Below are 24,428 nucleotides of genomic sequence, written 5' to 3' on the forward strand. Positions count from 1 at the left end.
CACTAGGCCTCAGTGCGGCTCATCCATTGTATGCCAGCACTGCGCCGCCAGGAGTACATGGGGCACCCGGCATAGGCGGCTCCCCAGGCCGGCACGACGAGCGGCAGCTGCCATGACACCTCCGGCTGCAGCGGTGAGCAGAGGGCGGGCAGCAGTTACTGGCTGGTAACAGTGGGCAGGCTGATTGGCAGATGTGTGCCGTGCCAGAGAGTGTCAGGTTATTGTCTATATATCGCCATCATAGTCTGCAGCGCAGTACAGCCTGCTTGTGCCTGGCACCTCTACAGAAGTGCTGGAAAACTTTCACCTCTGGGTGTAGTTGCGTAAGACCGCTGTGCCAGAAGTAACTGGGTAGGGTGGCTGTTGTGGGCGGAGTTGGGTAAGACGGGCGCAGTTGGGTAGGGTGGCTGTGCCCCTTTCCCCAACACAACCCTTGTCACTGGTGTTGATGAAGGCGGAGATGGAATAGAGTACTGCGTTCATTGTGTGGCGAGCCAAGATGTGCAGCCCCGATCCCCGCCGTGGGCCGCTCGTCTTCTCGTTATCCTCAGTACATGCCGCACAAATCAATCTCTGGCCACAAGCTTTCTTCTATCTTTTTATCTATTGAAAATATAAGACATTTAGAAAGAAAAGCGTGCCAACCCCAGCGCCATATGCCAATTAGCTGCCAGCGATCTGGTGGGTGTACCCAGACCACATGAGCCGCCTGGAGCCTTCTCTGTAGCCCAGCATCTCTGCCCTTGATTGATGTGGTTAACGTCCCCTACGTTATCCACAGGCCAGCAAAGGTTTTGATGTCCTGGAAGTCGGTGTGGGATAGGCGCAGCTCACAGAAGACCAAAACTTGGCATGTGCCGGACCCGCTCTGACCTCCAGACATCACATCAATGAGAGGGAGAGGGGCTGCTTACAGAGAAGACTCCGACCGACCGGCTGAACCAATTGGCATACAGTGTCAAATTTCTAAAGATTTAATTTCAAATGGTATGCCAGTCTAACGGGCATGAATGCTAATGTATTGGCAATGTTGGCAGTTGTTTACAGGTTCTCTTTAAGCGTATGCTTACAAGTAGCGGAAATGTTTTGAGTGTTCAAAAATCGGGGGCACAAGCCCTAAGACATGACCAGTACTGGTGTATTTTGTTTCCACTTGAAGAATGGGTGGAGACATGGGTTGTGCAGGATGAGTTATAGGAGAGGGTCAGGTGATGCCCACAGCAGCGGATTGGCTGATGCTGCCCTGCCATCCCCACTGTTAGTGATTCTCCCACTCTGCCAGCACTGGCCTTTAGTCATTGATTTTGGCCCCAATGGCTGTGTCCCCGCGGCGACCTGCAATGTGCACTATCGAGGATGCTGTCATTTTTACCTCCCATCTGCGCTTGTGGACCTGCTGCCAGTTTCCCTCAGGTGGCCTGCAAGGTCCACTCTGGACCCCCCTTGTAACTTTCTTGGGTGGTCTTCCATCATGTCCCGTCTCGGGTCCTGTCAGTGATCCCAGCGTACTTGGATAATTTCCCCTCCTGTCAGTCACCCCGCCGCTCACCAGTCTCCCCTCCTGCGCTGTGAGTGTCCCTGCTGGCCCCACTACAATCTGTCCTCCAGTCTCTTCCTCAGAAGGCGGCACCGCTCTTACCATGACTGCAGCACCGCAGGCACTGTCGCTCTCTGCCCCTGCCTCCGTTCGAATATGGTGTCAGATGTACTCTTCTGCCAGCGTGCAGCTAGGCAATCGGCAGCTGTGGGCGGTACCTATAACTCCACCTGCACATACCCTTGTCTCCACCCATAGTTCCGGTGGAGACAAGATACACCAGTATCGACATGACCTTTCCTCAAAGGTAGAAAAAAAAATATTGGCTTATAGATATGCAGTTTGCAATTTACTGTATATTTAAAACACTGGTGGAGGGGGGCTTAGATACAGCAACTCAGCTCTGTGATAATATAATGCGGTCACCAAATAGTGCTCAGATACCAGCTCTATAGCGTGCTAGTGATTACAGTGCAGTTACCTTCAGGGATCACAGGTCTTCTTTGATTGGGGTTGTTCCTTTTTTGTTTTTCTTCTTTATTTGGGCACAGACTGCCATGAAGACTTCTTTAAGCCACGACTTGTTCCTGTACTCCCCATCCTGCTTCTACCTTCAGTGCCCCTCTCAGTGCCCCCTACACATTATTGGTGCCCCCAGAAGGTTGTAATGCTCTGTGAGTATCCCACAGTTACTGTCTCCTCTTTTGTGATCACCACAAAGTAATAGTGCCCTCTTTGTGATGCCTACAAACTAATAAAGCCCCCTTGGTGCTCCCCACAAGGTAATAGTGCCTACTTAATGTCCCACATTATAATTACCTATTCTGTTTATAAAAAAATGAAATGACGTTTGCATATTAAAGATTAGAATAGTGTCCACTTGTGATGGTTGGTACCAATGCACCCCTAAACTAATTAAGGCTGCAGAACTTGATGTGACTTTGCCCTATCTTTCCAGGGGGTAGCAATATGGGCAACCCATAAAATGCTGGCCCGTGGCTTTAATGCTAAATTTCCATATTTTCTTAAATTTGTGAGCATTTTAAAATACATCATATTTAAGTCCTCTTTGTATTTCTTGTTTTCTCCTTAGAGAAAATGGCATTAGAAGAACATGTCCAGGTGATGTAAGCTATCACAAGTGAGCCGGGCCATCCTCGCCCAAGAATATAATATGGATGTTGGAGTATCTTCAAAAAATGTGGTGCACCTTCTACAGGATCCAGTTATGTTTTGTGCTTGTCTTCTTGGTGGTGGTGCTGGTGTTGGTTAGTAATATCCATCTGGTAGAGGTAAGAGAGTTTATCGAAAGTTACTTTTTGTGCTTTGGTTCCATCATGAAGTGATGGGGTTGTTACTTTCTTAGATCTTCTGATATCTCCAAATAAAACATTTGATTGCTGCCCTCCTTGAAAACACCACTCAACCTTTATCCTTTACCACCTATGAACCTAGGTACCGGACTGACCCCAGTCTTATTACTCTGATTTCAGGACCTCCACTTTTTACTCAGTGGTCAAGCAACCAGCTGCGGGTTTCTCATCTCAGCCAGGAAGTGCTGAGTGGGACAACCAACCCCTTTAAGGTCAACAGTTTTGTATTCCATTATATGTATTTACTAATTGTAGTTGGGCCCCGTTCACATCTGCGTTGCAGGTTTTATTAGGATCTTTTGTTTCAGATTCCACTAAGTTTCCAACAAAAAATAGCGTAGCATGTAACACTAGTTTTTCTGGTAAAATGCTGGACACCATGATGAGATCCTGATGGACCCCTTGTTAATCAGTGGGTGTCTGTCAGGCTTCGTTGGTGTCCAGCATATCCCGCTCCACAACTACTTGCCCTGTTCTGCTCATATAATGCGGTGGGGTTAACAGCCAGGTGAATGAAGCCGGAGTAGGTAATCACTCTGAGGAGTCCTTCAGCTTGACAGTTGTAGGGACAATGTCTGGAAGCACAGCCATCTCCAGAAAGACAGATTACTACATTTATCATCACGTTGACATTCTTATCCCACTCTGATGAAACGGATGAAGAGAATGTATCAAACGTATTTTTCTTTGTCCGCTTATTATAGCCAACATGCTATCCTACTAGAATCTGTATAAAGGAAACAATGTCACAATATATGTTAGTTGCTATCATTTGCAATTTGCTGTAAACATGGAAAAAATGTATCATTGCTTTATTCCTGTGTATCTGTTTGCAGCATCTGAATCATAGGATGGGTCTGGAGCCAGAATGGACAGAAGTGCGCAGTGATGCCGCTCATTCTCTATCGCCAGTCAACAGGAAACGTTACTGTGATTATCGGATGCAAATTCTGTCCAAGTCTGAGTATGAAGAACAGAAAGCCCTACTGAAAGTCTTGGAATGGCCCGGGCCACCGCATCCTAAGATTGAGTTTATGAAGAGTACAGATGCTGCTCATAGTCATTTTGTCATCTTACAGTCCCAGTCGTCATTTAAAGTGGGGGATCTACTGGAAGTGCTAGTGAGAATGTATGATTTTGAAGGAAATCCAAAACACTATGGAGGAGATTATTTGCAAGCAAAAATCCATTCTCCTTTGCTGAGAGCTGGTGCAGTGGGCAAGGTCTCGGACCATCAGAATGGGTTCTATAGCGTGCACTTTGCATTACTTTGGCCTGGTAGGGTGACTGTTTCAGTGATTCTTGTTCACCCAAGTGAAGGAATTCAAGTTCTTCAACAATTACGCGAAGACAAACCAGATCGAGTTTACTTTAAAAGTCTCTTCCGTTCGGGTGACTTTTCTGAAACCACAATATGTAATGTTTGTCTGCCTAAGAAGCAACCAGTATGCAATTACACAGACCTTAAGACCGGAGAGCCGTGGTTCTGCTACAAGCCAGACAAGTTATCTTGCTCAAGTCGAGTCAATCATGCTAAAGGAGGCTATGTGAAAAATCTCCTGACCTTCCATGATAACATGTTTTTTCAAAGGTATTTTTTTTTATTAAGGAGTCAATTGCTCTGTTAACTGTTATGTAAAATGTTTTTTTTGTTTTTTTTTTGTTTTTTTAAACTCCTGCGACTGCTAAAAATGTCACCAATTGCAACACTAATAAGGGCAAATGCCTGTAGTCTAGAGCAGGGTTTCCCAAAGTGTGCTCCGTGGAGCCCATGGGGCTCCATGAGAGCTTTTCAGGAGCTCCGATGGAGGGTCTAGGTCCCTGCTCTACTCCCCACTGTGGTGGTGTCTGGATAGTCTGTACTGTGGAAGTCAACATGCAGGACCTGCGGTCGGTATAGCAACACAGATCACATGAGCCAGCGACCGCCCTGGGCCTGAGACTCCAATAGGAGCTCACAGCCGTCCTAATTGCCCCTATTGTAATTCGCACTGCTAAACCTCTCCCTGCATCTAAAGAGCATAGCCGCCATGGGGGGCCCCCTTTCACCACTGGGGCTGCCGTATGGGGCCCCCTTTCACCACTGGGGCTGCCGTATGGGGCCCCCTTTCACCACTGGGGCTGCCGTATGGGGCCCCCTTTCACCACTGGGGCTGCCGTATGGGGCCCCCTTTCACCACTGGGGCTGCCGTATGGGGCCCCCTTTCACCACTGGGGCTGCCGTATGGGACCCCCTTTCACCACTGGGGCTGCCGTATGGGACCCCCTTTCACCACTGGGGCTGCCGTATGGGACCCCCTTTCACCACTGGGGCTGCCGTATGGGACCCCCTTTCACCACTGGGGCTGCCGTATGGGACCCCCTTTCACCACTGGGGCTGCCGTATGGGACCCCCTTTCACCACTGGGGCTGCCGTATGGGACCCCCTTTCACCACTGGGGCTGCCGTATGGGACCCCCTTTCACCACTGGGGCTGCCGTATGGGACCCCCTTTCACCACTGGGGCTGCCGTATGGGACCCCCTTTCACCACTGGGGCTGCCGTATGGGACTCCCTTTCACCACTGGGGCTGCCGTATGGGACCCCCTTTCACCACTGGGGCTGCCGTATGGGACCCCCTTTCACCACTGGGGCTGCCGTATGGGACCCCCTTTCACCACTGGGGCTGCCGTATGGGACCCCCTTTCACCACTGGGGCTGCCGTATGGGACCCCCTTTCACCACTGGGGCTGCCGTATGGGACCCCCTATCACCACTGGGGCTGCCGTATGGGACCCCCTTTCACCACTGGGGCCGCAGTGGGGGAAAAAATCCGCACACAACCCGTGTGGATATTGACGTGGTACAGGATTTAATTCCGCAGCATGTTAATTTTATAAATATAAGGCATATCAATAGCCCATCCAGTGCTCCAGCGTTTCTCCCTGTTTTTTTAATTTTTTTTAACGGCCTTGTCCTTTTTATAATGACGGAGGTAAAAGTCATATGTTGTGATAAGCCCCGCCCTTAACCCCTCCCCTGATCGCACCTTAGGGCTCCACTATAAATTTTTGCTTCAAAAGTTTGGGAACCACTGTTCTAGAGACATGTTCATGCGGGGTTGGGAAGTCACGGTACTGAAATGAAGTTTCTTCAAGTCTAGGCCATGAGTGAACCAATCGGACTATTCTGTTGTTACTTTCTATCTGTAGATACTGAAAAATGAAGCAGTGCTGATCTGTGTTACAAAGTGCTTTAATTGTGTCCTTTTCTTCCATTCCCTTTAAGTGGTGTGAACATTAAAGCACCCATCCTGGCAAGTGGCCCTGACACGGTGACCGTACATCCTTGGAAAGTGAAAGGTAGTACTTTTTATAGTATTCTTCAGTTTTCATCCCCAGACAGATTGGAGAATAAAAGTGTGCTGGATTGCTATGGACAACTCATCCATTTCATCTCTGCACAAGATTTATATATCTTCCTCTGTGCGTAAAATTGAGCGCAAATAAAAAGCCGAGCCGATGTCCGTAGCAACTGATGGGGTGTTTTATCTTCTCCGATGCTTCAGGACAACTTGATTCTGTCTTACTAAAACGTAATCTGTTTTAGACCAGGACTTTTCAAACTTTCCTAGTGGGTGCATCAGTAGGTGGACATGGCAATATGCCCGTCTCATCAGAGTTTGAAGCCAACGCCCAAATGTAAAATATTAATTCCTTCCATCCTCTCGTTTTTACATCGTTACGTTCCAAGAGCCATAACATTTTTATATTTTTGTCCACATAGCCGTAATAGGTTTGTTTGGTTTCTTTTTGTTTGTTTTTTAATCTTCTAATAGTTCCGCTTTGTGGAATATATCATGTATTGCTTAATTTATTATGGTATGTATGGTATAAATGAAATGTTACTTTTATTCTGATGGTCAATACGGTTATAGCAATAACAAATTTATATTTTTTTGTGTTACTATTTTTCTACAATAAAAACCCTTACAAATTTTTTTTATTTATTTATTTTTTTATTTGCATGGCCGTATTCCAAAATCCATAACATTTTTAACTTTCTGCCAATGGAGCTATGTGAGTTATTGTGTGTGTTTTTTTTTTTTTTTTTGGATAAAACAGCAATTTTGGCATCGCATTTACATATGTATTTTTTTCAATTACACTTGTGGTGTGGTATAAATAATGTTACCATTCTTTGTGTCAATGCAATTATGGAAACACCAAATTTATATACTTTTTTAAAAAATTACTTTGGTACAATAAAAGTCCTTTCTATACAAAAAATGTATTTGCATCGCCACCTTGCATGACCCATAACATTTTTATTTTTTCGCTAAAGGAGCTATGGGAGGGCTTGTTTTTTGCGAGACGAGCTGCAGTTTCCTTTCATACCATTTTGGGGTACATGCAACTTTTTGATCACTTTTTAATGTGGTTTTTTTGGGGAGAAGGATGAATGAAAAATATCAATTTTTGCTTTTTTTACGCCCTTTATCGTGTGGGAAAATGGATATAATTTTATAGTAGAGGTCATTACGAACAGCAATATATAATAGTTATTTATTTCTATTATAAGGGGGGTTATATGGGAAAAGTGTGTTTTTATTTATTTTTTCTTTTATAAACGTGTATGATAAGCAGGCATGCCTAGCAGATACGAAGACATAATGAGGCCTCAAGCTACCATGGCAATCCGTAAGCACCCCGCGATTGCTGTCATCGGACATCTGGGAGCCAGCTCTTCCCTGCCTACACAGGATTCTCATGCCAACTTCAGAATGAGCCACTATAAAAACTTAGCCTAAGGCCCCTTAATGGCTGCTGTAAAACCCTGATAGGGGTAGATCTGTCAGCTGTGTAAGAGCAGCACTTGACAGCTTTGGGTCTCTATTCCTGGTAGCCGCTAAAAAAATGTGCTGTTCATGTACGCTAAATGAATTCTCTAGATACATTGGGGCTAATTTAAAGGCTGTCTAATATACACTAATTGTCAAAAAAAATGAAGCACCTAGACGGAGTTTCATAATCTAATGTAACTTTCTATGTGTGATTATCAATATTTATACAAAAGGATAATTTATTGACCCCTTGAAGGGAGGCTCTAGTACTCTGTTGGGCCGTCTTTGGCTGGGATGCAAGATGTGATACAGGCTTGCATAGAGACATACAGGTGCCATATGGTATCCTGCAGCATCTGTTCACTAGATCGTGCAAACTGGTCTCCCAAATGGGTCCCATACATGTTCTATTAGTGATAGATCTGCTGACTTGGCAGACCGCGGAAGTGTGACAATGTTGTAGGGACATTGCTGTGACCCCCCCCCCCCCACTTCCCCTTCCCCTTTGTGTGCGGCTGAGCATTATTCTGCTGCCTCCTGGAAGCTGCCATGAGGAACACATGTGGCTGCAGGATGTCTTGAACATATTACTGAGCTGTCATTGTCCCGCGTACCACTACTAGGGGTGACCGACTGGTGTATGTGATGACCCCTCAGACCATCACACTAGCATGGGGCAGTGTGCTGCTCCACAGCATAGGCAGGATGGAGGCGATCACACCAAGTCTTCAGACACAAACATGGCCCTTGTCCGTGCCAAAACTAAATCTGGATTTGTCACTGAAGACAGCCCAAGTCCACAAAGTAGCAGTCCAGTTTCTTTGTTCACAACATCGCTGCAAACAGAGGTGACGGTGGGTGTCAAAGGCAGTACATGTAATGGGTGCCGTGAGACCTAATGTCCTTCAGCCAAGCACCTGCTGACATCAGGTGGCAAGACCGTCCATCTAATCACGCCACAACCCTAATCATTTACATATCTGTCTGAGATGTAACTGCATGCCGAGTTTATCAGCAAAACAACAACTTCTAGGGGTGTGAGTTGTTTTTTTTTGACAATTAGTGTATATAGTAAGTCAGGCAGTTAGTGAGGAAGTCCAAAGATGCACTAAAGCTATCAGTATCACATGCTGTTTGATTGATTTGGCACATCTCATGATGCTTGTGAGACTGGATTTCCTTCTTTACATCACTTCTTGAGTGGCATTTGTAGATGCCTTCCATTTTTGCTTTCCACGTTTAAGTCTGCGAATCATGTCGCCTGCTTGGTTCTTATTGCTTTAATACCATGGGAACCGCTCAGCTGTGTGCCAAGGGGCCAAAGAGAGTTAAATATACTTTTTTACAGCGCGTCGTAATGCTGGAAACTATTTTTGGATAATGGCAATACCCCTTTAACACTACAGGACATACAGTTGCATACACTGAAGCTGCAGGATGTATGAAGGGAGATCGTGGGGTGGTCTTGCTTCATACAACCCGGGTGCCAGCTGTTTGATACAGCTGACGCCCGCCCACATAAGCTCCGATAAGCCATGCCGCTCATCGGAGCTGTTAACCCTTTAAATGCCGCCTTCAATTCTGACGGAGGCATTTAAATGCCCCGACCGATGTTCGAGGGCCCTGCACTGCCACCCACGATGAGATCACGGGTTGCTGTGTGGTTGCTATGGCAACCAGGGGCCTTCTGAAATAGAATGCCTGTCAGATCGCAGTATGATGTAATGCTATGACAGTACATCATACTGCAGGAGTGATCAAAGCATAAAATAATTATGGCTGTCAGAAGATGGTGATGGAAAATAATTTAAAAAAAATTAAATATCTTTACAAAAGAATCGTACTGAACCATTGAATAAAATTGTCATTTTTATTGCCATTTTGTGTGCTGTAGAAACAAGAAGCATTCAAATATGGCGAAATTTCGTTGTTTTTTTTCCCATCTCACTCCACTTTTTTTCAGTACATTATATGGTACATTAAATAGTATCACTGAAAAATACAACTCGTCCTGCTAAAAAACAGGTCCTCATACAGCGACGTTGATGGATAAATAAAGGAGCCCCAGTTATAGGGGAAAATATCCTGTGGAGTAGTCCTTGGCAGAGCTGAGCAGGGTCTGCGAGGAACCTGCAGCTCTGCTGTGATAAAGGGTAACCGGCGGTCACGTGATCACTGGGTTGCATAGCGGAACTAACACTTCTGCTTTCTCATTGAGTGCTATGTAGCCTGGAGGGGAAAAGGCAGAAGCGGTTAAAAACCGCTTTTCCCTTCTCCTTCTGGTCCTTGGCTGTGTCTGTACTTCTGTTATCGGCCAGGATTAAAGCCCAGGACCAATTGCTGTATATTTACTGCGCTTTGTCCTAAAGGGGTTAACCAAATTCTTTAACTCTTTCCAATCCAATTTGTATCCTGGTTTTCCTAGGAGGCTTAGTCTTTTTCTGCCGTTACACAACAGCGCTATCTGCTGGCTAAAGCCAGTACTGCATGAGGTGACACGTTGGATAGGCTTTGACAGCAGAGAGGCTGGCAATATACAGTAAGAGAACCCCGACGGACGTCTTCCAACATCAGAGCTGTACAGCCTTAAATCATAATGTCTTCAGACGTCAGACAGTGGATTGGAAAGGGTTAAACCTGACAGGTTCTCCCTAATAATTACTTCCCAGCACTGAATAGATATTTGAGTCATTTTAGCGACAAAACGTGCAGCTGAAGATTGTATGTGGGTATGGTAATAAATTGCATGTATGATATTAATTGTTCTATTCTTGTTTTGCAGAGAAATCTTTTCTTGACAGCTCTAAGTTTCTCCCCTCGGGGTATTACTATAGAGACCAGTGGATGTCTGAGAGATCTATACTGTGGCAGTATGACAAGCCCTCTGACATCACTGACTGTCTACAAGGGAAGGTGCTGCATTTGTTTGGAGACTCGACAATAAGACAGTGGTTTGAATATCTCACAGATGTTGTGCCAGGTGATCACATTGCGTCATTTGATGCCATTTACATCAGCATGTTCTCATACCTTCCTTCATTAGAGGAAGACCTTGCTTTATAACGTATTGCCTTTAGAAATATGTTCTAACAGAAAAGCTCTTCCTACTGTTAGGTTGAGGTTTACTGCAAGGCATTTTATTTAGGTTTAGCAGTCCCTAGGAAGATCTCTGCTTGCAGTCACTGAATATGAAAATCTATCCTGGTCATATAAGGGGCTCAGCTCATTAGAGTTACAGTACATAATAATAATAATCATCTTTATTTGTATAGCGCCAACTTATTCCGCAGCGCTTTCAGGCATGGATAAATGCAAAACAATACAACAATTACAATGTGAGATACATTGGGTTAGACACAAATGGGTTGAGGGTGGTACAGGAGGTGCAGGGGTTGGGGAAACAGGCAGTAGGAAATTTTATGTACAGATCATTTATCAGAAGGCAAACAGGGTGGAGCACCATAGGGAGGGGCGAGGGACTAGGTCAGGAGATTTGGTATGCTTCCCTGAAGAGGTGCGTTTTTAAGGCACGTCTGAAATTTCGTGCATCGGGAATTGTCCGGGTGCCTTGGGGTAGAGCATTCCAGAGGATGGGTGCAGCTCTGGTGAAGTCCTGTAGGCGAGCATGTGAGGTTCGTATTACAGGGGTGTTTAGTCTGAGTGTGTTAGCCAATCGGAGTGAGCGGGCTGGGTGGTGTACTGACAGGAGGGAGGCGATGTATGGTGGCGCAGTGCCATGCAGAGCTTTGTGAGTGAGGTAGAGGAGTTTAAATTTAGTTCTGCAGTGGATGGGCAGCCAATGCAGCGACTGGCATAATGCAGAGGCGTCTGAATAACGACTGGATAGAAAGATGAGTCTAGCTGCTGCATTTAGTATGGATTGGAGCGAGTCTAGTGCGGGGGAGGCCAATGAGTAGCGAGTTGCAGTAGTCAAGCCGGGAGTGGATGAGCGCAACCACGAGCATCTTTAGCGTGTCCGTGGTTAGGAACGGACGTATTTTAGCAATATTTCTGAGGTTCATGTGGCATGTTTGGGCCAGAGATTGGATATGGGGGGCAAAGGAGAGGTCAGAGTCCAGTGTGACCCCAAGGCATCGGGCATGCTGTCTGGGGGTTATAATGGTGCCAGACACTGGAATGGAGATGTTGAGGGGAGGTCGGTTAGAAGGTGGAAAGACAAGGAGGTCTGTTTTAGAGAGGTTTAGTTTGAGAAAAAGGGAGGACATAGTGTTAGAGACAGCGGACAGTGGACATGTACCTGTACGCTCATCACATGACCCGGATGGGTTTTAATCCACTGGAAGTAAATCGTGAAAGTTTCTGGAAGCGGAGATCATGAGAACTGTGAATACGAGATACAGTAGAATATATTGGAAAATGGTAAAATTTTTCATTATGCAATAGATAACTTTTAATAATTTTCAGATACCATAATACTCCTTTAAAGGGGTTCTGTCATTAAAAACAAAAAATTATATACTTACCTATTGCTCCCCAGGCAACCTTACCTCTCCTCTTCTCCTCCCAAATCTTCTCCTGGATCGTCTTGCAGCTTGTGTCACGTGACCTGCAGCTACCCGATTTAGCTGGATCCGGTGATGTAACGTACATTGCGCTACATTCTGCTTCCTGCAGGTCAATGTACGCATACGTCACTAGTGACGTAGCGTTCATTGCCCAGGCAGGGAAGTAGTGGGTGTACACCACTGTTGGGCTGCTTGACAGCCAGGTGACGCCCCCACTTCCTCATTGATAGGGAAGGCACAGGGGAGAAGGCACAGCAGCGACAGCGCAGAGGAGCATCAAGGGACAAGGCAGAACAGCGGGCCAGCAGCAAAGGCTCCTGCGACACAGGAGCTTCAGAGTGGGGGTCCTTCAGCGCCAGAGCATCAGGGGAGAAGGCAGAGCATCGGTACAACAGCGGAGGCTCACAGCGGGGGAACGACACAGCCGGAGCAGTGGACCAATAGCGGAGGCTACAGCACCGCAGGGGAGCATGACAACAGGGGACGGAGAGCAGAGCATCAGCAGGGCAGATCCTTGTCTGCAGGGGGGGGGGGGGTGTGTGGAAGAGCCAGGAGCAGGAACTGAGCTCCCGCCCCCTCTCTGCCTCCTCTCCGCCCCTCTGCACTATTTGCAATAGGAGGGGGCGAGATGGGGGCGGAGCTATATATGTGTGTGTTTTATAAATATCTAGTGTGTGTGTGTGTATCTCTATCTGCGTCTCTGCGGCCACCCATCTCTCTGCTTGTGTATATACAAGCATATACATACATATATCTGTGTGTGTGAGTATATGTATGTATGTATGTGTGTTTGTATATATGTATATATGCACTTGGATATTTGCCTTGCGAAAAGTTGGTCTGAGTTACTTGGACTGAAATAGTGCTCACTTATGTAAAATCAGCCAAAGATTGTAAGGAAGATCTGGAGGCCCTTGGGAAGTGTTGGGTGTTCAGGGACAGAGGCAGGGAGAAACACTAGCAGATTTTGGTGGACTGCAGGCAGGACTGCACAGCTCCAATCACTGCACTGGATGGGCGGAAGTAGCTTTGTGAGGGCGGAAGTGGTCAGCACAGCAAGGGGTGCTGGGAGATGACCTAGCAGGAGGGGCTGAAGATGTAAACAGACCATGGAGTTGAAAAATGGAGCCTAGGTAAGTACAACTACTGAAAAAAACGTTTTGTATGTGTTATTTACCACAGGTTGTGCCAGCGGGGCAGATTTACTGGAGAAAAAAAATACAGATTGTATTGACAGAACCCCTTTAATGAAGAGTGCTCAAAATAATAATGTCCCATTTAGAAATTGCACAGACTGTACATGTTCAGTACACAGTCACGTGAAGTAGGGACACAGCGTAGATTTTAACATATGATTGTATTTCAAATATGAAAATGTTCACAAAGTACATATAAGGGCTCTTTCAGATGAACGTAGTTGTCGTGCTGCTAGCAGCGCAAAAATATGGCGGCTATAGAAGCTGTAAAGATCGCGTGAACGTACTGCTTCCAGCACCGTGAACTAGCCTGTTCATACGATCCTAGGTGTGCACTGCGTGTTTTTAAGGCTCCCATAGGAATCAATGGAAATCCTCCGCAGCCCGCACCAAAGATAGGACGTCCTATCTTTGCCCGCACCTCGGAGCCGACATGCCAGTTTCCACTCGCATGTCCTAATTTTGTTAGGAGCGTGAAACTGTGCGCACCTAACAGTCATCCATGTAAACGCTTCTATAGGAACCTATTGGTTCCTTATAGAAGCAAGTTCTGTGTCCTGCTAGCAGCGTGAAAACTACGTTCATCTGAACGAGCCCCAAAGATAGAAAAGTGGAATGAAATCATTGACAGATAGCTATAGTTTATTACTCCAAAGATTCAGAGGTATGCTGTATTCGTTTATGGAAATATTACTACGATAGACATTTATCACCACTCCGAAGGATAGATAAGTGCCTCATCACTGAGGGTTGAGGCACTTATTACCTTAAAGGGGTTGTGCCAAGATATAAAGTTATCTCCTATCCACAGCACAAGGATAACTTTATCAACAGCAAAGTGTGACTGCTGGGTCTCCAGCAATCCCGAGAAGGTGTATCTAGTAGGACCCTACATGAATGAAGTGGAGGATGAGAATTAATTGCAACTGCTCCATTCATTTCAATGACAGCCCTGGAAATTTCAGAGTACAGGCGCTTTGCAATATCCAGCGCTGTTATTCAAATCAAAGGAGCCACTGCACACACGTATGTTCTTTGCTCCATTCAGGTAGGGACCTTCAGGACTCCTTTTCAGCAATCGGACCTCCACCAATCATAGCTCTGTTGATAAGGATGACTTTATATATCAGCACAACCCTTTTTTAGAAGGCTATAATGAATGTATAAAGAAAAAGTATCTGTTGCTCCAAGCACACTCGCCAACAACATTATATTACCTATTCACAGCACAGGCGATAACTGTATGATCACTGGGGGTCTAACTGCTAGAACAAGAATGGTTGAGAGTCCCCTATGTGAATGGAGCAGTGGTCATGCATGTGTACTACCCCTCACATTAGATCTCTAAGAATGGGGAAAAAAACTCTTCTTGCTGCTCTGATTTGTCCCAAATCCTTAATCCCAGTCTCGTTGTGGGCTGTATGGTTTACCCCTTTGTGGATGGGCAGTAGCTGTTCATAGTTATCCCCCATTCACAGCAACGCACCTACAGTTGCCAAGACAGCCCTAATAGGGCAGTAAAACATGGCACCCTATGGCAGGGCCGCTAGAAGTCACTGAGCTCTCTTCCATTCCATAAAACTGTTGAGATTGACCATATGTATTCTTGAATGCACAAATATTTTTCATTCTTCTTCCATTTTAGACCTGCAGTTATTTGACTTGGGGAGCCCTAAGAATGTTGGTCCATTCTTGTCTGTTGATGTCAACCATAATATAATGCTGAAATTCCGCTGTCATGGGCCACCTATTCGCTTCTCAACGGTGTCAAGCAATGAGCTGCGTTATATTGCTAATGAATTGGATGGTATAGTGGGAGGAAAGAACACGGTTGTGGCCATAACCATCTGGTCTCACTTCAGCACCTTTCCAGTGGAGGTGTACATAAGGCGCCTTAGGAACATTCGAGCTGCTCTTCTGCGCCTACTAGAGCGCAGTCCAGACACAGCTGTTATCATTCGCTCTGCCAATGTCCAGGAGCTTGGGCCTGAAGTTAGCCTCTTCAATAGTGACTGGTATTCCCTGCAGCTAGACACTGTAATGAGGGCTATGTTTTCTGGACTTCGTATTAAAATTGTGGATGCTTGGGAGATGTCACTCGCACACCATCTGCCACATGCATTACACCCCGACCGCGTCATTGTTAAGAACCAGATAGATGAGTTTTTGTCATTTATTTGTCCTAATTGAATGTTCGTTCCTTTTAGGCGAATACATTCGTGTTGTTAGTGGAAATATATGAACTTACACGTAGGAACAGGAATCCTCAGAGTTCTGGCTGCTATCCACTCTTTTGCACTGGTCTGTTTCTTGGAGCAGGCTCACTTTGTGGCTCCTGAAGAAAATAAAAAAAAGACCTGCCATATTTTTTATTATGAGATGAATGGATTTTATGCATACAATGTAGAACGAGTCATTGATAGAGAACAAACTTCAGTCTACTTGATTTTTTTTTTTGTCTTTATCTGTAAAATCAGTCACTATCTTATATCATGTAAGGTAATGGGGCAATATGAAATGTGGTGCCCTCCCTTATAGAGCCAGGGGCGAGAGGCGAGACCCTCACACTAGCTCTGAAGTCATGTTGTTTACATTTATTTTTGGAAACCTTTTTGAAGTTACCTTGGTTTAGCCTAGTTGCACTATTAGTAGAATGGTTTACATATCTGAAAATCTGGTCTAAACCTGGAAATAATGCTAATAGTAATCAGCCTTTGGTAGTCACAAGAGTTTCTGCATGTTCCTGAAAGAAACAGGCTTGGATATCTTGCGCTAGGGTACGTTTACACGTTGCGGAAACACTGCGGTTTTTCCATAGCAGTCGTTTACTAATAAAGTGATTGCGATTAAAGCAAATCTTGTTCACCTGTAGAGGAAAGAAAGCTGCTTTCACTGAGCTGCTATGTCAGTGTACAGAACCAGAAGTACACCCTGTTTGAAGCCTGTGGTTTTACGTATCAAGACTAGAGATGAGCGAGCGTACTCGGCCACACCCCTTTTTCGCCCGAGTACCGTGATTTTCCGTATTCGGGGGGCGCCGTGGGTGAGTGGGGGGTTGCAGCGGGGAGTGGGGGGGAAAGGGGGAGAGAGAGAGGGCTCCCCCCTGTTCCCCACTGCTACCCCCCCGTGCCGCCACGCCTCCCCCCGAATCTTTTCACCCGAGTACTGAAGTACTCGAAAATCGCGGTGCTCGATCGAGTAATTACTCGAAACGAGTACGTTCGCTCATCTCTAATCAAGACCTCAAAAAATAAATCGGGTTCTTAGAAAGTTTTAAGATTAGCTAAATACAAGCTCAAATGAACAACCCATGACTGATTACACAGTGTTACTTGTTTAGCAAAAACCAGTCCAAAATGCAGAAGCAGTGTGTGAAAAATTAATGAATCAGTAGCTTATCGAACCATCTAAAGTAGCAATAACTTGGAAGTAATTGTTTACTTTATGACTTTATCAGTCTTTCAAATCGTTCTGGAGAAATTTTGGCCCAGTCTATTTTACAGCATTGCTTCCGTTCATTGAGGTTTCAGGGCATTTGTTTATGCACAGCCTTCTTAAGGTTCCGCCACAACATTTCAATTGGGTTGAGATCTGTACTTTGACTGGGCCAATAACATAGATTATTTTATTTTTCATCCATCCTGGTGTAGATTTACTGATGTGTGATGATTGTCTTGTTGCGAGACCCAGTTTCGGTCAATTTTAGCTTTTGGATAGATGGCCTCACATTGGTCGATTCAATGACTGCAAGGTACCCATGTCCTGTGGCTGCAAAACAAGCCCAAATCATTACCCCGTCCCCACCATGCTTGTCAGCTGCTATGAGGTGTTTGTTCTGATGTGTTTGGGTTTCGACAAACGTGGCGCTGGGCATTGTGGTAATTTTGCAAAGTTGCATCTGAATAAGCCACAAAGTTTACAAACTGAAGCCAAACTTGTTCAATCTTTTTCTAAATGTACGGTTATGAACTTAAAGATTTAACATACTACCTGAGGCCTTTAGAGGCAGAGATGTAGCTTTTTTTTTTCTCCCAGTTTCTCTGAACATTGCATAGTCTGACCTTAGGGTGAATTTGTTGTGACATCCACTCCTAGGAAGAGAGTCCACTGTCTTGAATGTTTTCACTGTAGAATGATGGACTCCCAAGTGTTTGGCCTTGTAACCCTTCCCAGATTGATAGGCCACAACTCTTGCTTCTCTAAGATCGTTGCTGATGTTTTTGCCTCCTTGGCTTTGGGTTAACAAACACCTGAATGCTCCAGGACCAGCAAACTGCACAAACTTCTAATGAGCAGTTAATCAATGGCATTTCATTAGCGTCACCTAGATGCTTCTTAGCCTCTTAATGCCTATGGAAGTAGTAAGAGTGCACTTAATTTTTCACACACTGCTTCTGCAATTTGGCCAAGTCTTGTTAAATAATGATACTATATAATTTGTCATGTGGTGGTGTTCGTCTGAGGTTTTATTTCCCAAGTCTTAAGACCTTCTAAGGATCAGGTGTTTTTTTTTTTTTTTCTTTATTGTCCTGATGTCTAAAACCCCAAAATTGAAAGAGTATACTTAGTTTTTTCATGACTGTATATGGCGTCTGTGTGTGCGTCTGTCTCTGTACACTGACACAGCGGAGATTGCAGGCAGTGGGCCCCTGCTGATCAGCTGGTCATCAATCTTCAGAGCTGGACAGCTCCAGGATGGCCCTGGATGGTCTTCTATGAAATATCATGGGGGTTGACTTGTAAAGATATAACTGAGTAAACTCTAGTTATGAGGAGGAATGGCACAGAAGAAAGGGGCTTATATATGTTCTATTTTTTTTTATTCTTTATATCATTTGGAAATTATTTTCCCCCTGTCACATTTGGCCAATAGCTTTCTATTAGTGGGTATGGCTGGAAATAGCATGAACGGGCACCTCGTGCCTAAAGAGCATACTTCATTTTTACACCAATAAACTGTCACCAATTGATGTCTGAGCAGTAGTACACTGTAGAAAGGTGCTTTAACCCCTTGAGTGGCACGCCCGGAAATTTTCCGGGACGAGCTCCACTGCCCATAGCGATATAGCCCGGAAGATTTCCGGGCTATGTATCACTATGGGAGCTGCAGAGCACAATGCCACAAGCTGTGACATTGTGCTCTGCCTGCACAGTCCCACAGAGAACAAAGCAAGGGCTTTGAAAAACCAGCAGAAGATATTGCCGATCTGCCGGCAATCTCCTGCTTTGTTTATAGGTTGCCATAGAGACCATCGGCTTGTCAGAAGCAAGCCGATGGTCTCTGTGGCAGGGAGAACTAGTGCTTGGCTGTCAGAGGATAGCTAGGTACCAGCTCTTATAGCAGAAATCAGAGAAAACCTCCGATCTCTGCTGTGTTAACCCTTTACATGCTGCAGTCTGTGACTGCAGCATGTAAAGGGCTGTCACTGCAGCATGTAAAGGGCTGTCACCATCGGACCCCCGGAATGTGATCAGGGGGTCCTGATGGGTCCCTGTGGAAGTCCCCTAAGGGACAAAAAAAACAAAGTAAAAAAAATAATAAAAAAAAATAATAAAAACACTTGTCTCCCTTTACTTTGTAAAAAATCAAAAATACAATCACACATGTGGTATCCATGCGTCGTAATGACCCAGAGAAGGAAGTTAATACATTATTTAACCCCTTAATGACATGGCCCCTTTTTTTCTTTTTTCCCCCATTTCTTTTTTTCCTCCCCCGTTGTTTAAAAAATCACAACTTGTCCCGCAAAAAACAAGCCCTTATATGGCCATGTCAATGGAAAAATGAAAAAGTTATGGCTCTTGAGACGCAACTGCAAAATTAGTTGAAATTCAATGATTAGACCATTTTAAAAAACCTGCCCTGGTGGGTCTGACAGGGTGGTAGGAAACCCGCCACTCAAGGGGTTAAAGGGTGACATGTTAATCATTTTTGGTAGGTTTGTACCAAATGTAAAATACATGTCAGTCCATGCACCGTTCATGTAAATTTGGCTTATGACCCAATAATCTCTATTTTTGCTGGAAACACTTTTTTATAAATGTTCTCTTACATGTATTCTATAGGTGATGATGGGACATAGTATAACAGGTCTATAACATAATTGTTATGTCATGTGATTAGGTAATAACATACCTTTTTGTACACAGCAAGCTTCATTAAATGAAACTATAGTATTAGCAAACAAGCCATTGAAAAGATATATTTTCCATGAAATTGTAATAATTTACTTTTGTATATTTTGGTTTATTTATTAAAACGTTTTGTGAAAAGTTTTTAGTAACAGTTTCTAGCGCTGTCTCAAGTGATAAAACTTAATAAAGTGCTTTGTATTTTTTTTGTACTCTTATCATTATTACTTTTTAGCGATATTAGACTTCAAGTCTCCATACATATGAAATACAAAGGGTAAGGCTGCATCCACATCTGTACTATGACTCTGATCGGATTTCCATTGTATTCCTGCGTTCTCTGAGCTAAACACTAAAAATACCAGAACTGCCATTGACTAGAATGGGGTTCGTCTGGCTTTTGGCATGCCAACTGAAATTTTACTGGAGGAAATAGCATAGCGTGCTGTTCTACTTGAGATTTCATGCGGAATCTGCCAGATGATTTGATTGGAGCCTTCAGTGCAGATGTGAATGGGGCCTAACATGGGCAAATCTAATGCACCATGAGTTTACTGAGTAATAGACTACACAAGGAGAGCAGGCCCTGCCTGTGAGGACTTACACAGATAAATGCATCTGACTACTCAGGATCTTAAGATTGTCAAGTTTCCTTTTGGCATACATCTGGGTTGTATTATATTGTATACATTGTAACGTACTGATTGAAATCCCCGACTGTTCTAGGATTAGGAGTCCAGTGGGCGGTCCTATTCAGTAACAGCTATCTCAACATAGTCAATGAGTGGCACCTCCCACTGGACTCGTGCTCAAAATCAGCAGGAATTTAAGTTAGACTTCATATTCACTCTTCTTACATATAACTATATATCAATTTGCTCAGCTCCTCCTGCTCTATAACAGGCTTGTAGATCAAACTGTGTTTTCAGTGTGACAAGTTACCATTAATGACTTCTCCAAAAACTAATTGGCAAAAGGTGTTTTAATTAAAAGGGAATAAGTCATCACAAAATGACCTATTTTATACATCACGGTTTTATGTTAATCATATTTTTTAAGAATTTTTGGCGATTTTGTTATTGTATCTTATATTTTATTGACTATCTTGAGTAAATATCCTCAGTGCATGGAGAAAATGTAAGTGAACGTGTGAATTTAAAGAGGCATTGCCATTTGGTAATTTTATGGCATATCCACAGGATATGCCATAAAAGTCCAATAGGTTTGGGTCCCGCCTCTCATTTCAGCTTCAGGCTTCCACCACCCTAGCCCAGCTGAATACAGAAAAACCCAAGCAGGCAGTGCTACACTGTGTCCACAGATGTCAATAGGAGTTCTAGAAACAGCGTAGTAAAGCGAGCCGCAGCTGTGGAAACATTGTAATTTGCTTTTCTACTATGTTTCTTTAACTACTAATAAAAAAGTTACAGAAAAAGCATAGTACTATAGGTTTAGCTGTTTCTGTAAATGCCAACCATCCTCAGATGTTGCATTCAGCCAGGCCGTAGGTGGTGTGGGCCTGAATACGAGACAGGTGATAGCCACATCTATCAGAGTTTTCTATAATATACCCTGGATATGCCATAAAAGTCTTAGGAATACACCTTTTAAAACCTTTTGAGCCTCTTTTGTAAGAATCACCTCCATCAAATGTTTACTATAGGTGCAAATCTTATTTGCAACTACAACACTGAGAAGTAATTTTGAACCATTCCTTCCTGCTTGTGTGTTGCAGTTCATAAATATTTCTGGGATGCCTTACATGCACAGTTCTCTTCAGGTTATGCGGGTGGACACTGCTGCCAGTCACATATGCGCAGCGCTCCTGTGTATGTGCTTGTTCCCAGACGTCTGCCAGTAGGGCTCACGCATGCTCCCATCCCTCCTATTAAAAGATCCGTGCACGACCTCCCCCAATCCCCAGCTGAAACCTGTTATATTAGGCATATTAAGCCCCAGTTCCATGTATTCCTGGTTTTGATCTGTGCCTGTTTTGTTTATTCCGACTGTTGTGCTCCCACTCCCGGCTTTGTTTTTGGACTCTGCTATTGTCCACTGCCTGCCTGCCTGCCTGGAGGCAATAATTGTGCAACTAGGGTTCCCCAGGTGCTGACACCTCAACCCACAGCCAAACCAATGTGCCAGGGTGAATTTAAACAACAAACGTCCATGCAAACACAGCGAATGCTAAAAGGTAATTAGCAAGCTTGCAAATCATCCTTGACTGGTTCGCTGATCGTTTAGTATAAATACTGATCATTCAGTTATTTTCACTTACTGGTACACTGGCATCATTTTTGGGTACATATAATGTATAGTATAGCTTTTTTATAATTTTTTTTAAGGCTGATTGCGGGACAAAATCTGCAGTTTTTTTGGATTTCATTTTTACAGCATACACTGTGCAAAATAAATAATGTGAAAACATTCTTTGCACGATTCGAGCGATACAAAGTTTTTGCAGATTTTTTCATCTTTTGCTATTTTTGTACACAAAACCTTTTTGCTTTTGGGTTGCCGCATTCCATGAGTCATACATTTTCATTTTTCCATTGGCAGAGCTCTAGAAGGCTAACTACTCACAGGCAAGCTCGTGATCAGGCCAAGGAACTCTGTCCTATTCCACGCTCACCAACGTGCATTTTAATGGCAAACCCCTCCCACCACTTCAGTAAAGTAGCAAGCAGCAATCGGCAAGTGTTTTCCATTGTTTTCAATGGAAAACGTCACATCGCACGCTGTGCAGTGCGTTTCACTAACAAAATCTATTTTTATTTTTAATGGCGTTTACCATGCAGTATTAATAATATTGTTAATTAATTCTGCAGACCAATATGAATAGATCATTCAATACCAAATTTACATTTTTTTTTCTTGCAACTTTTTAACACTTTTTTTAAAAGTATTTTTATTGCAGCATTCAAAGACTCATAACATTTTTTTTTTGTTTTCTTTGCATGATGAATTGTACTTTGTAATGGTACCATCTGTTGATCCATGCGACATTTTGATTACTTTCTATTCTGTATTTTTTTGTAAGGTAAGAGGCAAAATGAACAATTTTCACCATGGTTTTTTTTTTTTTTTGTAAAAAAAACAAAAAACAAAAAAAAACTTCCATGGAGTGCATTGTTTGGGTTAGATAATGTACTAACTTTTTTTTTTTCTGTGTCACTACGAATGTGATGCTACATGTGTAATTTTTTTTAAAAACTTATTTTTTATGTAGTAAAGGGAGAAAGCTGGGATTTTTTTTTTACAATTTTTAAAATGCTTTTTAAATAGAGATGAGCGAGTATACTCGGTAAGGCGATATACTCGAAAGAGCATCGCCTTTTTCGCGTACCTGCTGGCTCGTCCCTAAAGATTGGGGCGGGGGTTGCGGAGGGGATCAGGGTGAGGAAGAGAGAGATATCTCCCTCTCACTCTCCTCCCCGCTCCTCCTCGCTGCCCCGCGGCGCCCCCGAATCTTCAGGGACGAGCCAGCAGGTACTCGAAAAAGGGGATGCTCTCTTGTATATCGCCTTACCGAGTATGCTCGCTCATCTCTATTTTTAAACTTTTATTTTATTTTTGTTCTAATACGGGACTTGATTATCAGCATCTATGAGCATTTTTCTAATACACTACTACACTTCACCTCATAGGCCAGCAAGCCTCTGGGTGCCATCGTGGAAGTAAATGAATGACAGAGCCTCACCGCAGCATACAAAGGGTTAAACACTGGGGATCCCAAATCTTTCCGGTGCACGGATGTTATCAGACAGCCAAGCACCCACTTTCCCCCGCACGAGAGGCCCACGCCGGGCTTCTAACACAGTGCCATCAAAAGACAAAGCTGCACCTTAAAGCCCATTAACAGCTGTCGTCAAAAGAAATATGAGTGGTCATTAATAGGTTAAAGACAATGTATCTTTTTTTTTTGGACTAATTGACACCATATAGTAAAACCTATTGTTTGTAATGTGGTGGAGGCTCCACCCTCTAACCCTTTCTCCTAGGTCTCATACAAAGCCGGGTGTACACGACTGTACCTCTCTTCTTTTATTCTTATCTGTGCTGCGAATGGTCTGGATGGCTCGCCAATAAATATGCGCAGTGCAGATTTCCCCGCGCCGTCGCTAGGTGATGTGAAATCCACGACTCGTCCACAATGTTAATTGCGGATGGGCCACGGGGCGGATGGCTTCCATTGACTTCAATAGAAGCTGTCAGTGCAGATACCGCACTAAAATAGAATATGGTGCGATTTATTTATTTTTCTCCTCCGTGAGCGGAAAATTGCAATGGATTTCTGCTCGGGTGCAGGAAAAAGTGCTTTTCCATAGCACGCTATGAGCAGGATTTGCTGCAGAACCCGGAGGCGGACGCCCGCTCCGGATTCCGCAATGTAAATATGCCCGTGTGCAGGGGGCTTTAGTTATATTTTAGGACAGATTTCTCATAGGCTGCACAGGCTGTGAACATTTTGTTCACTTTCTAGAGAACTTTTAAGCACCGGCCTATTTTGGGCCTTTAGGACCAAGTACATTTTTCATTATTTAGCCCCTTAACAACCGCACATACGCCTTTTGACTGCTTGTATCGGCGGTCTATGTATGAAGAGAGATCGACCTGTTTTTATACAGCGCGGGTGTCAGCTGTTTGTTACAGCTGACACCCGCGGCCAATAGCTGCAATCGGCTGATCGCTTAAATGCCCCGAACTATGTTCGGGGGTCAAATACGGCTCCCCCGCGTGGGATTGCAGGGAACCGTATGGGTTCATGGCAGCGGGGGGCCTTCTGAAAAGCCCCAGGGCTGTCTTAGCAGACTGCCCATCAAGCCGTCCCCAAGACGTGGC

The 24,428-nt window shown here is 44.3% G+C and overlaps 1 protein-coding gene across 1 annotated transcript; it reads left to right on the forward strand.

Moving 5' to 3' along the window:
* On the forward strand, positions 1-16,517 carry NXPE3 (neurexophilin and PC-esterase domain family member 3). The gene is made up of 6 exons (XM_066578618.1): positions 1-133; positions 2,631-2,829; positions 3,747-4,501; positions 6,178-6,251; positions 10,515-10,712; positions 15,100-16,517. Exons 2-6 carry the CDS (start codon positions 2,716-2,718, stop codon positions 15,642-15,644), a joined length of 1,686 nt encoding a protein of 561 aa, XP_066434715.1. The 5' UTR covers positions 1-133; positions 2,631-2,715; the 3' UTR covers positions 15,645-16,517.
* The last annotated feature ends 7,911 nt before the right edge of the window (positions 16,518-24,428 follow it).

Source organism: Eleutherodactylus coqui, chromosome 1 (assembly GCF_035609145.1).
Source record: "Eleutherodactylus coqui strain aEleCoq1 chromosome 1, aEleCoq1.hap1, whole genome shotgun sequence".
NCBI classification, from domain to species: domain Eukaryota; kingdom Metazoa; phylum Chordata; class Amphibia; order Anura; family Eleutherodactylidae; genus Eleutherodactylus; species Eleutherodactylus coqui.

Bases quoted from the DNA above. Each gene is read 5' to 3' on its own strand.
- NXPE3 (XM_066578618.1), top strand. From the start codon at position 2,716: ATGTTGGAGTATCTTCAAAAAATGTGGTGCACCTTCTACAGGATCCAG. The intron at 2,830-3,746 runs GTAAGAGAGTTT...ATCTGTTTGCAG, and splicing joins GTAATATCCATCTGGTAGAG to CATCTGAATCATAGGATGGG. The intron at 4,502-6,177 runs GTATTTTTTTTT...ATTCCCTTTAAG, and splicing joins GATAACATGTTTTTTCAAAG to TGGTGTGAACATTAAAGCAC.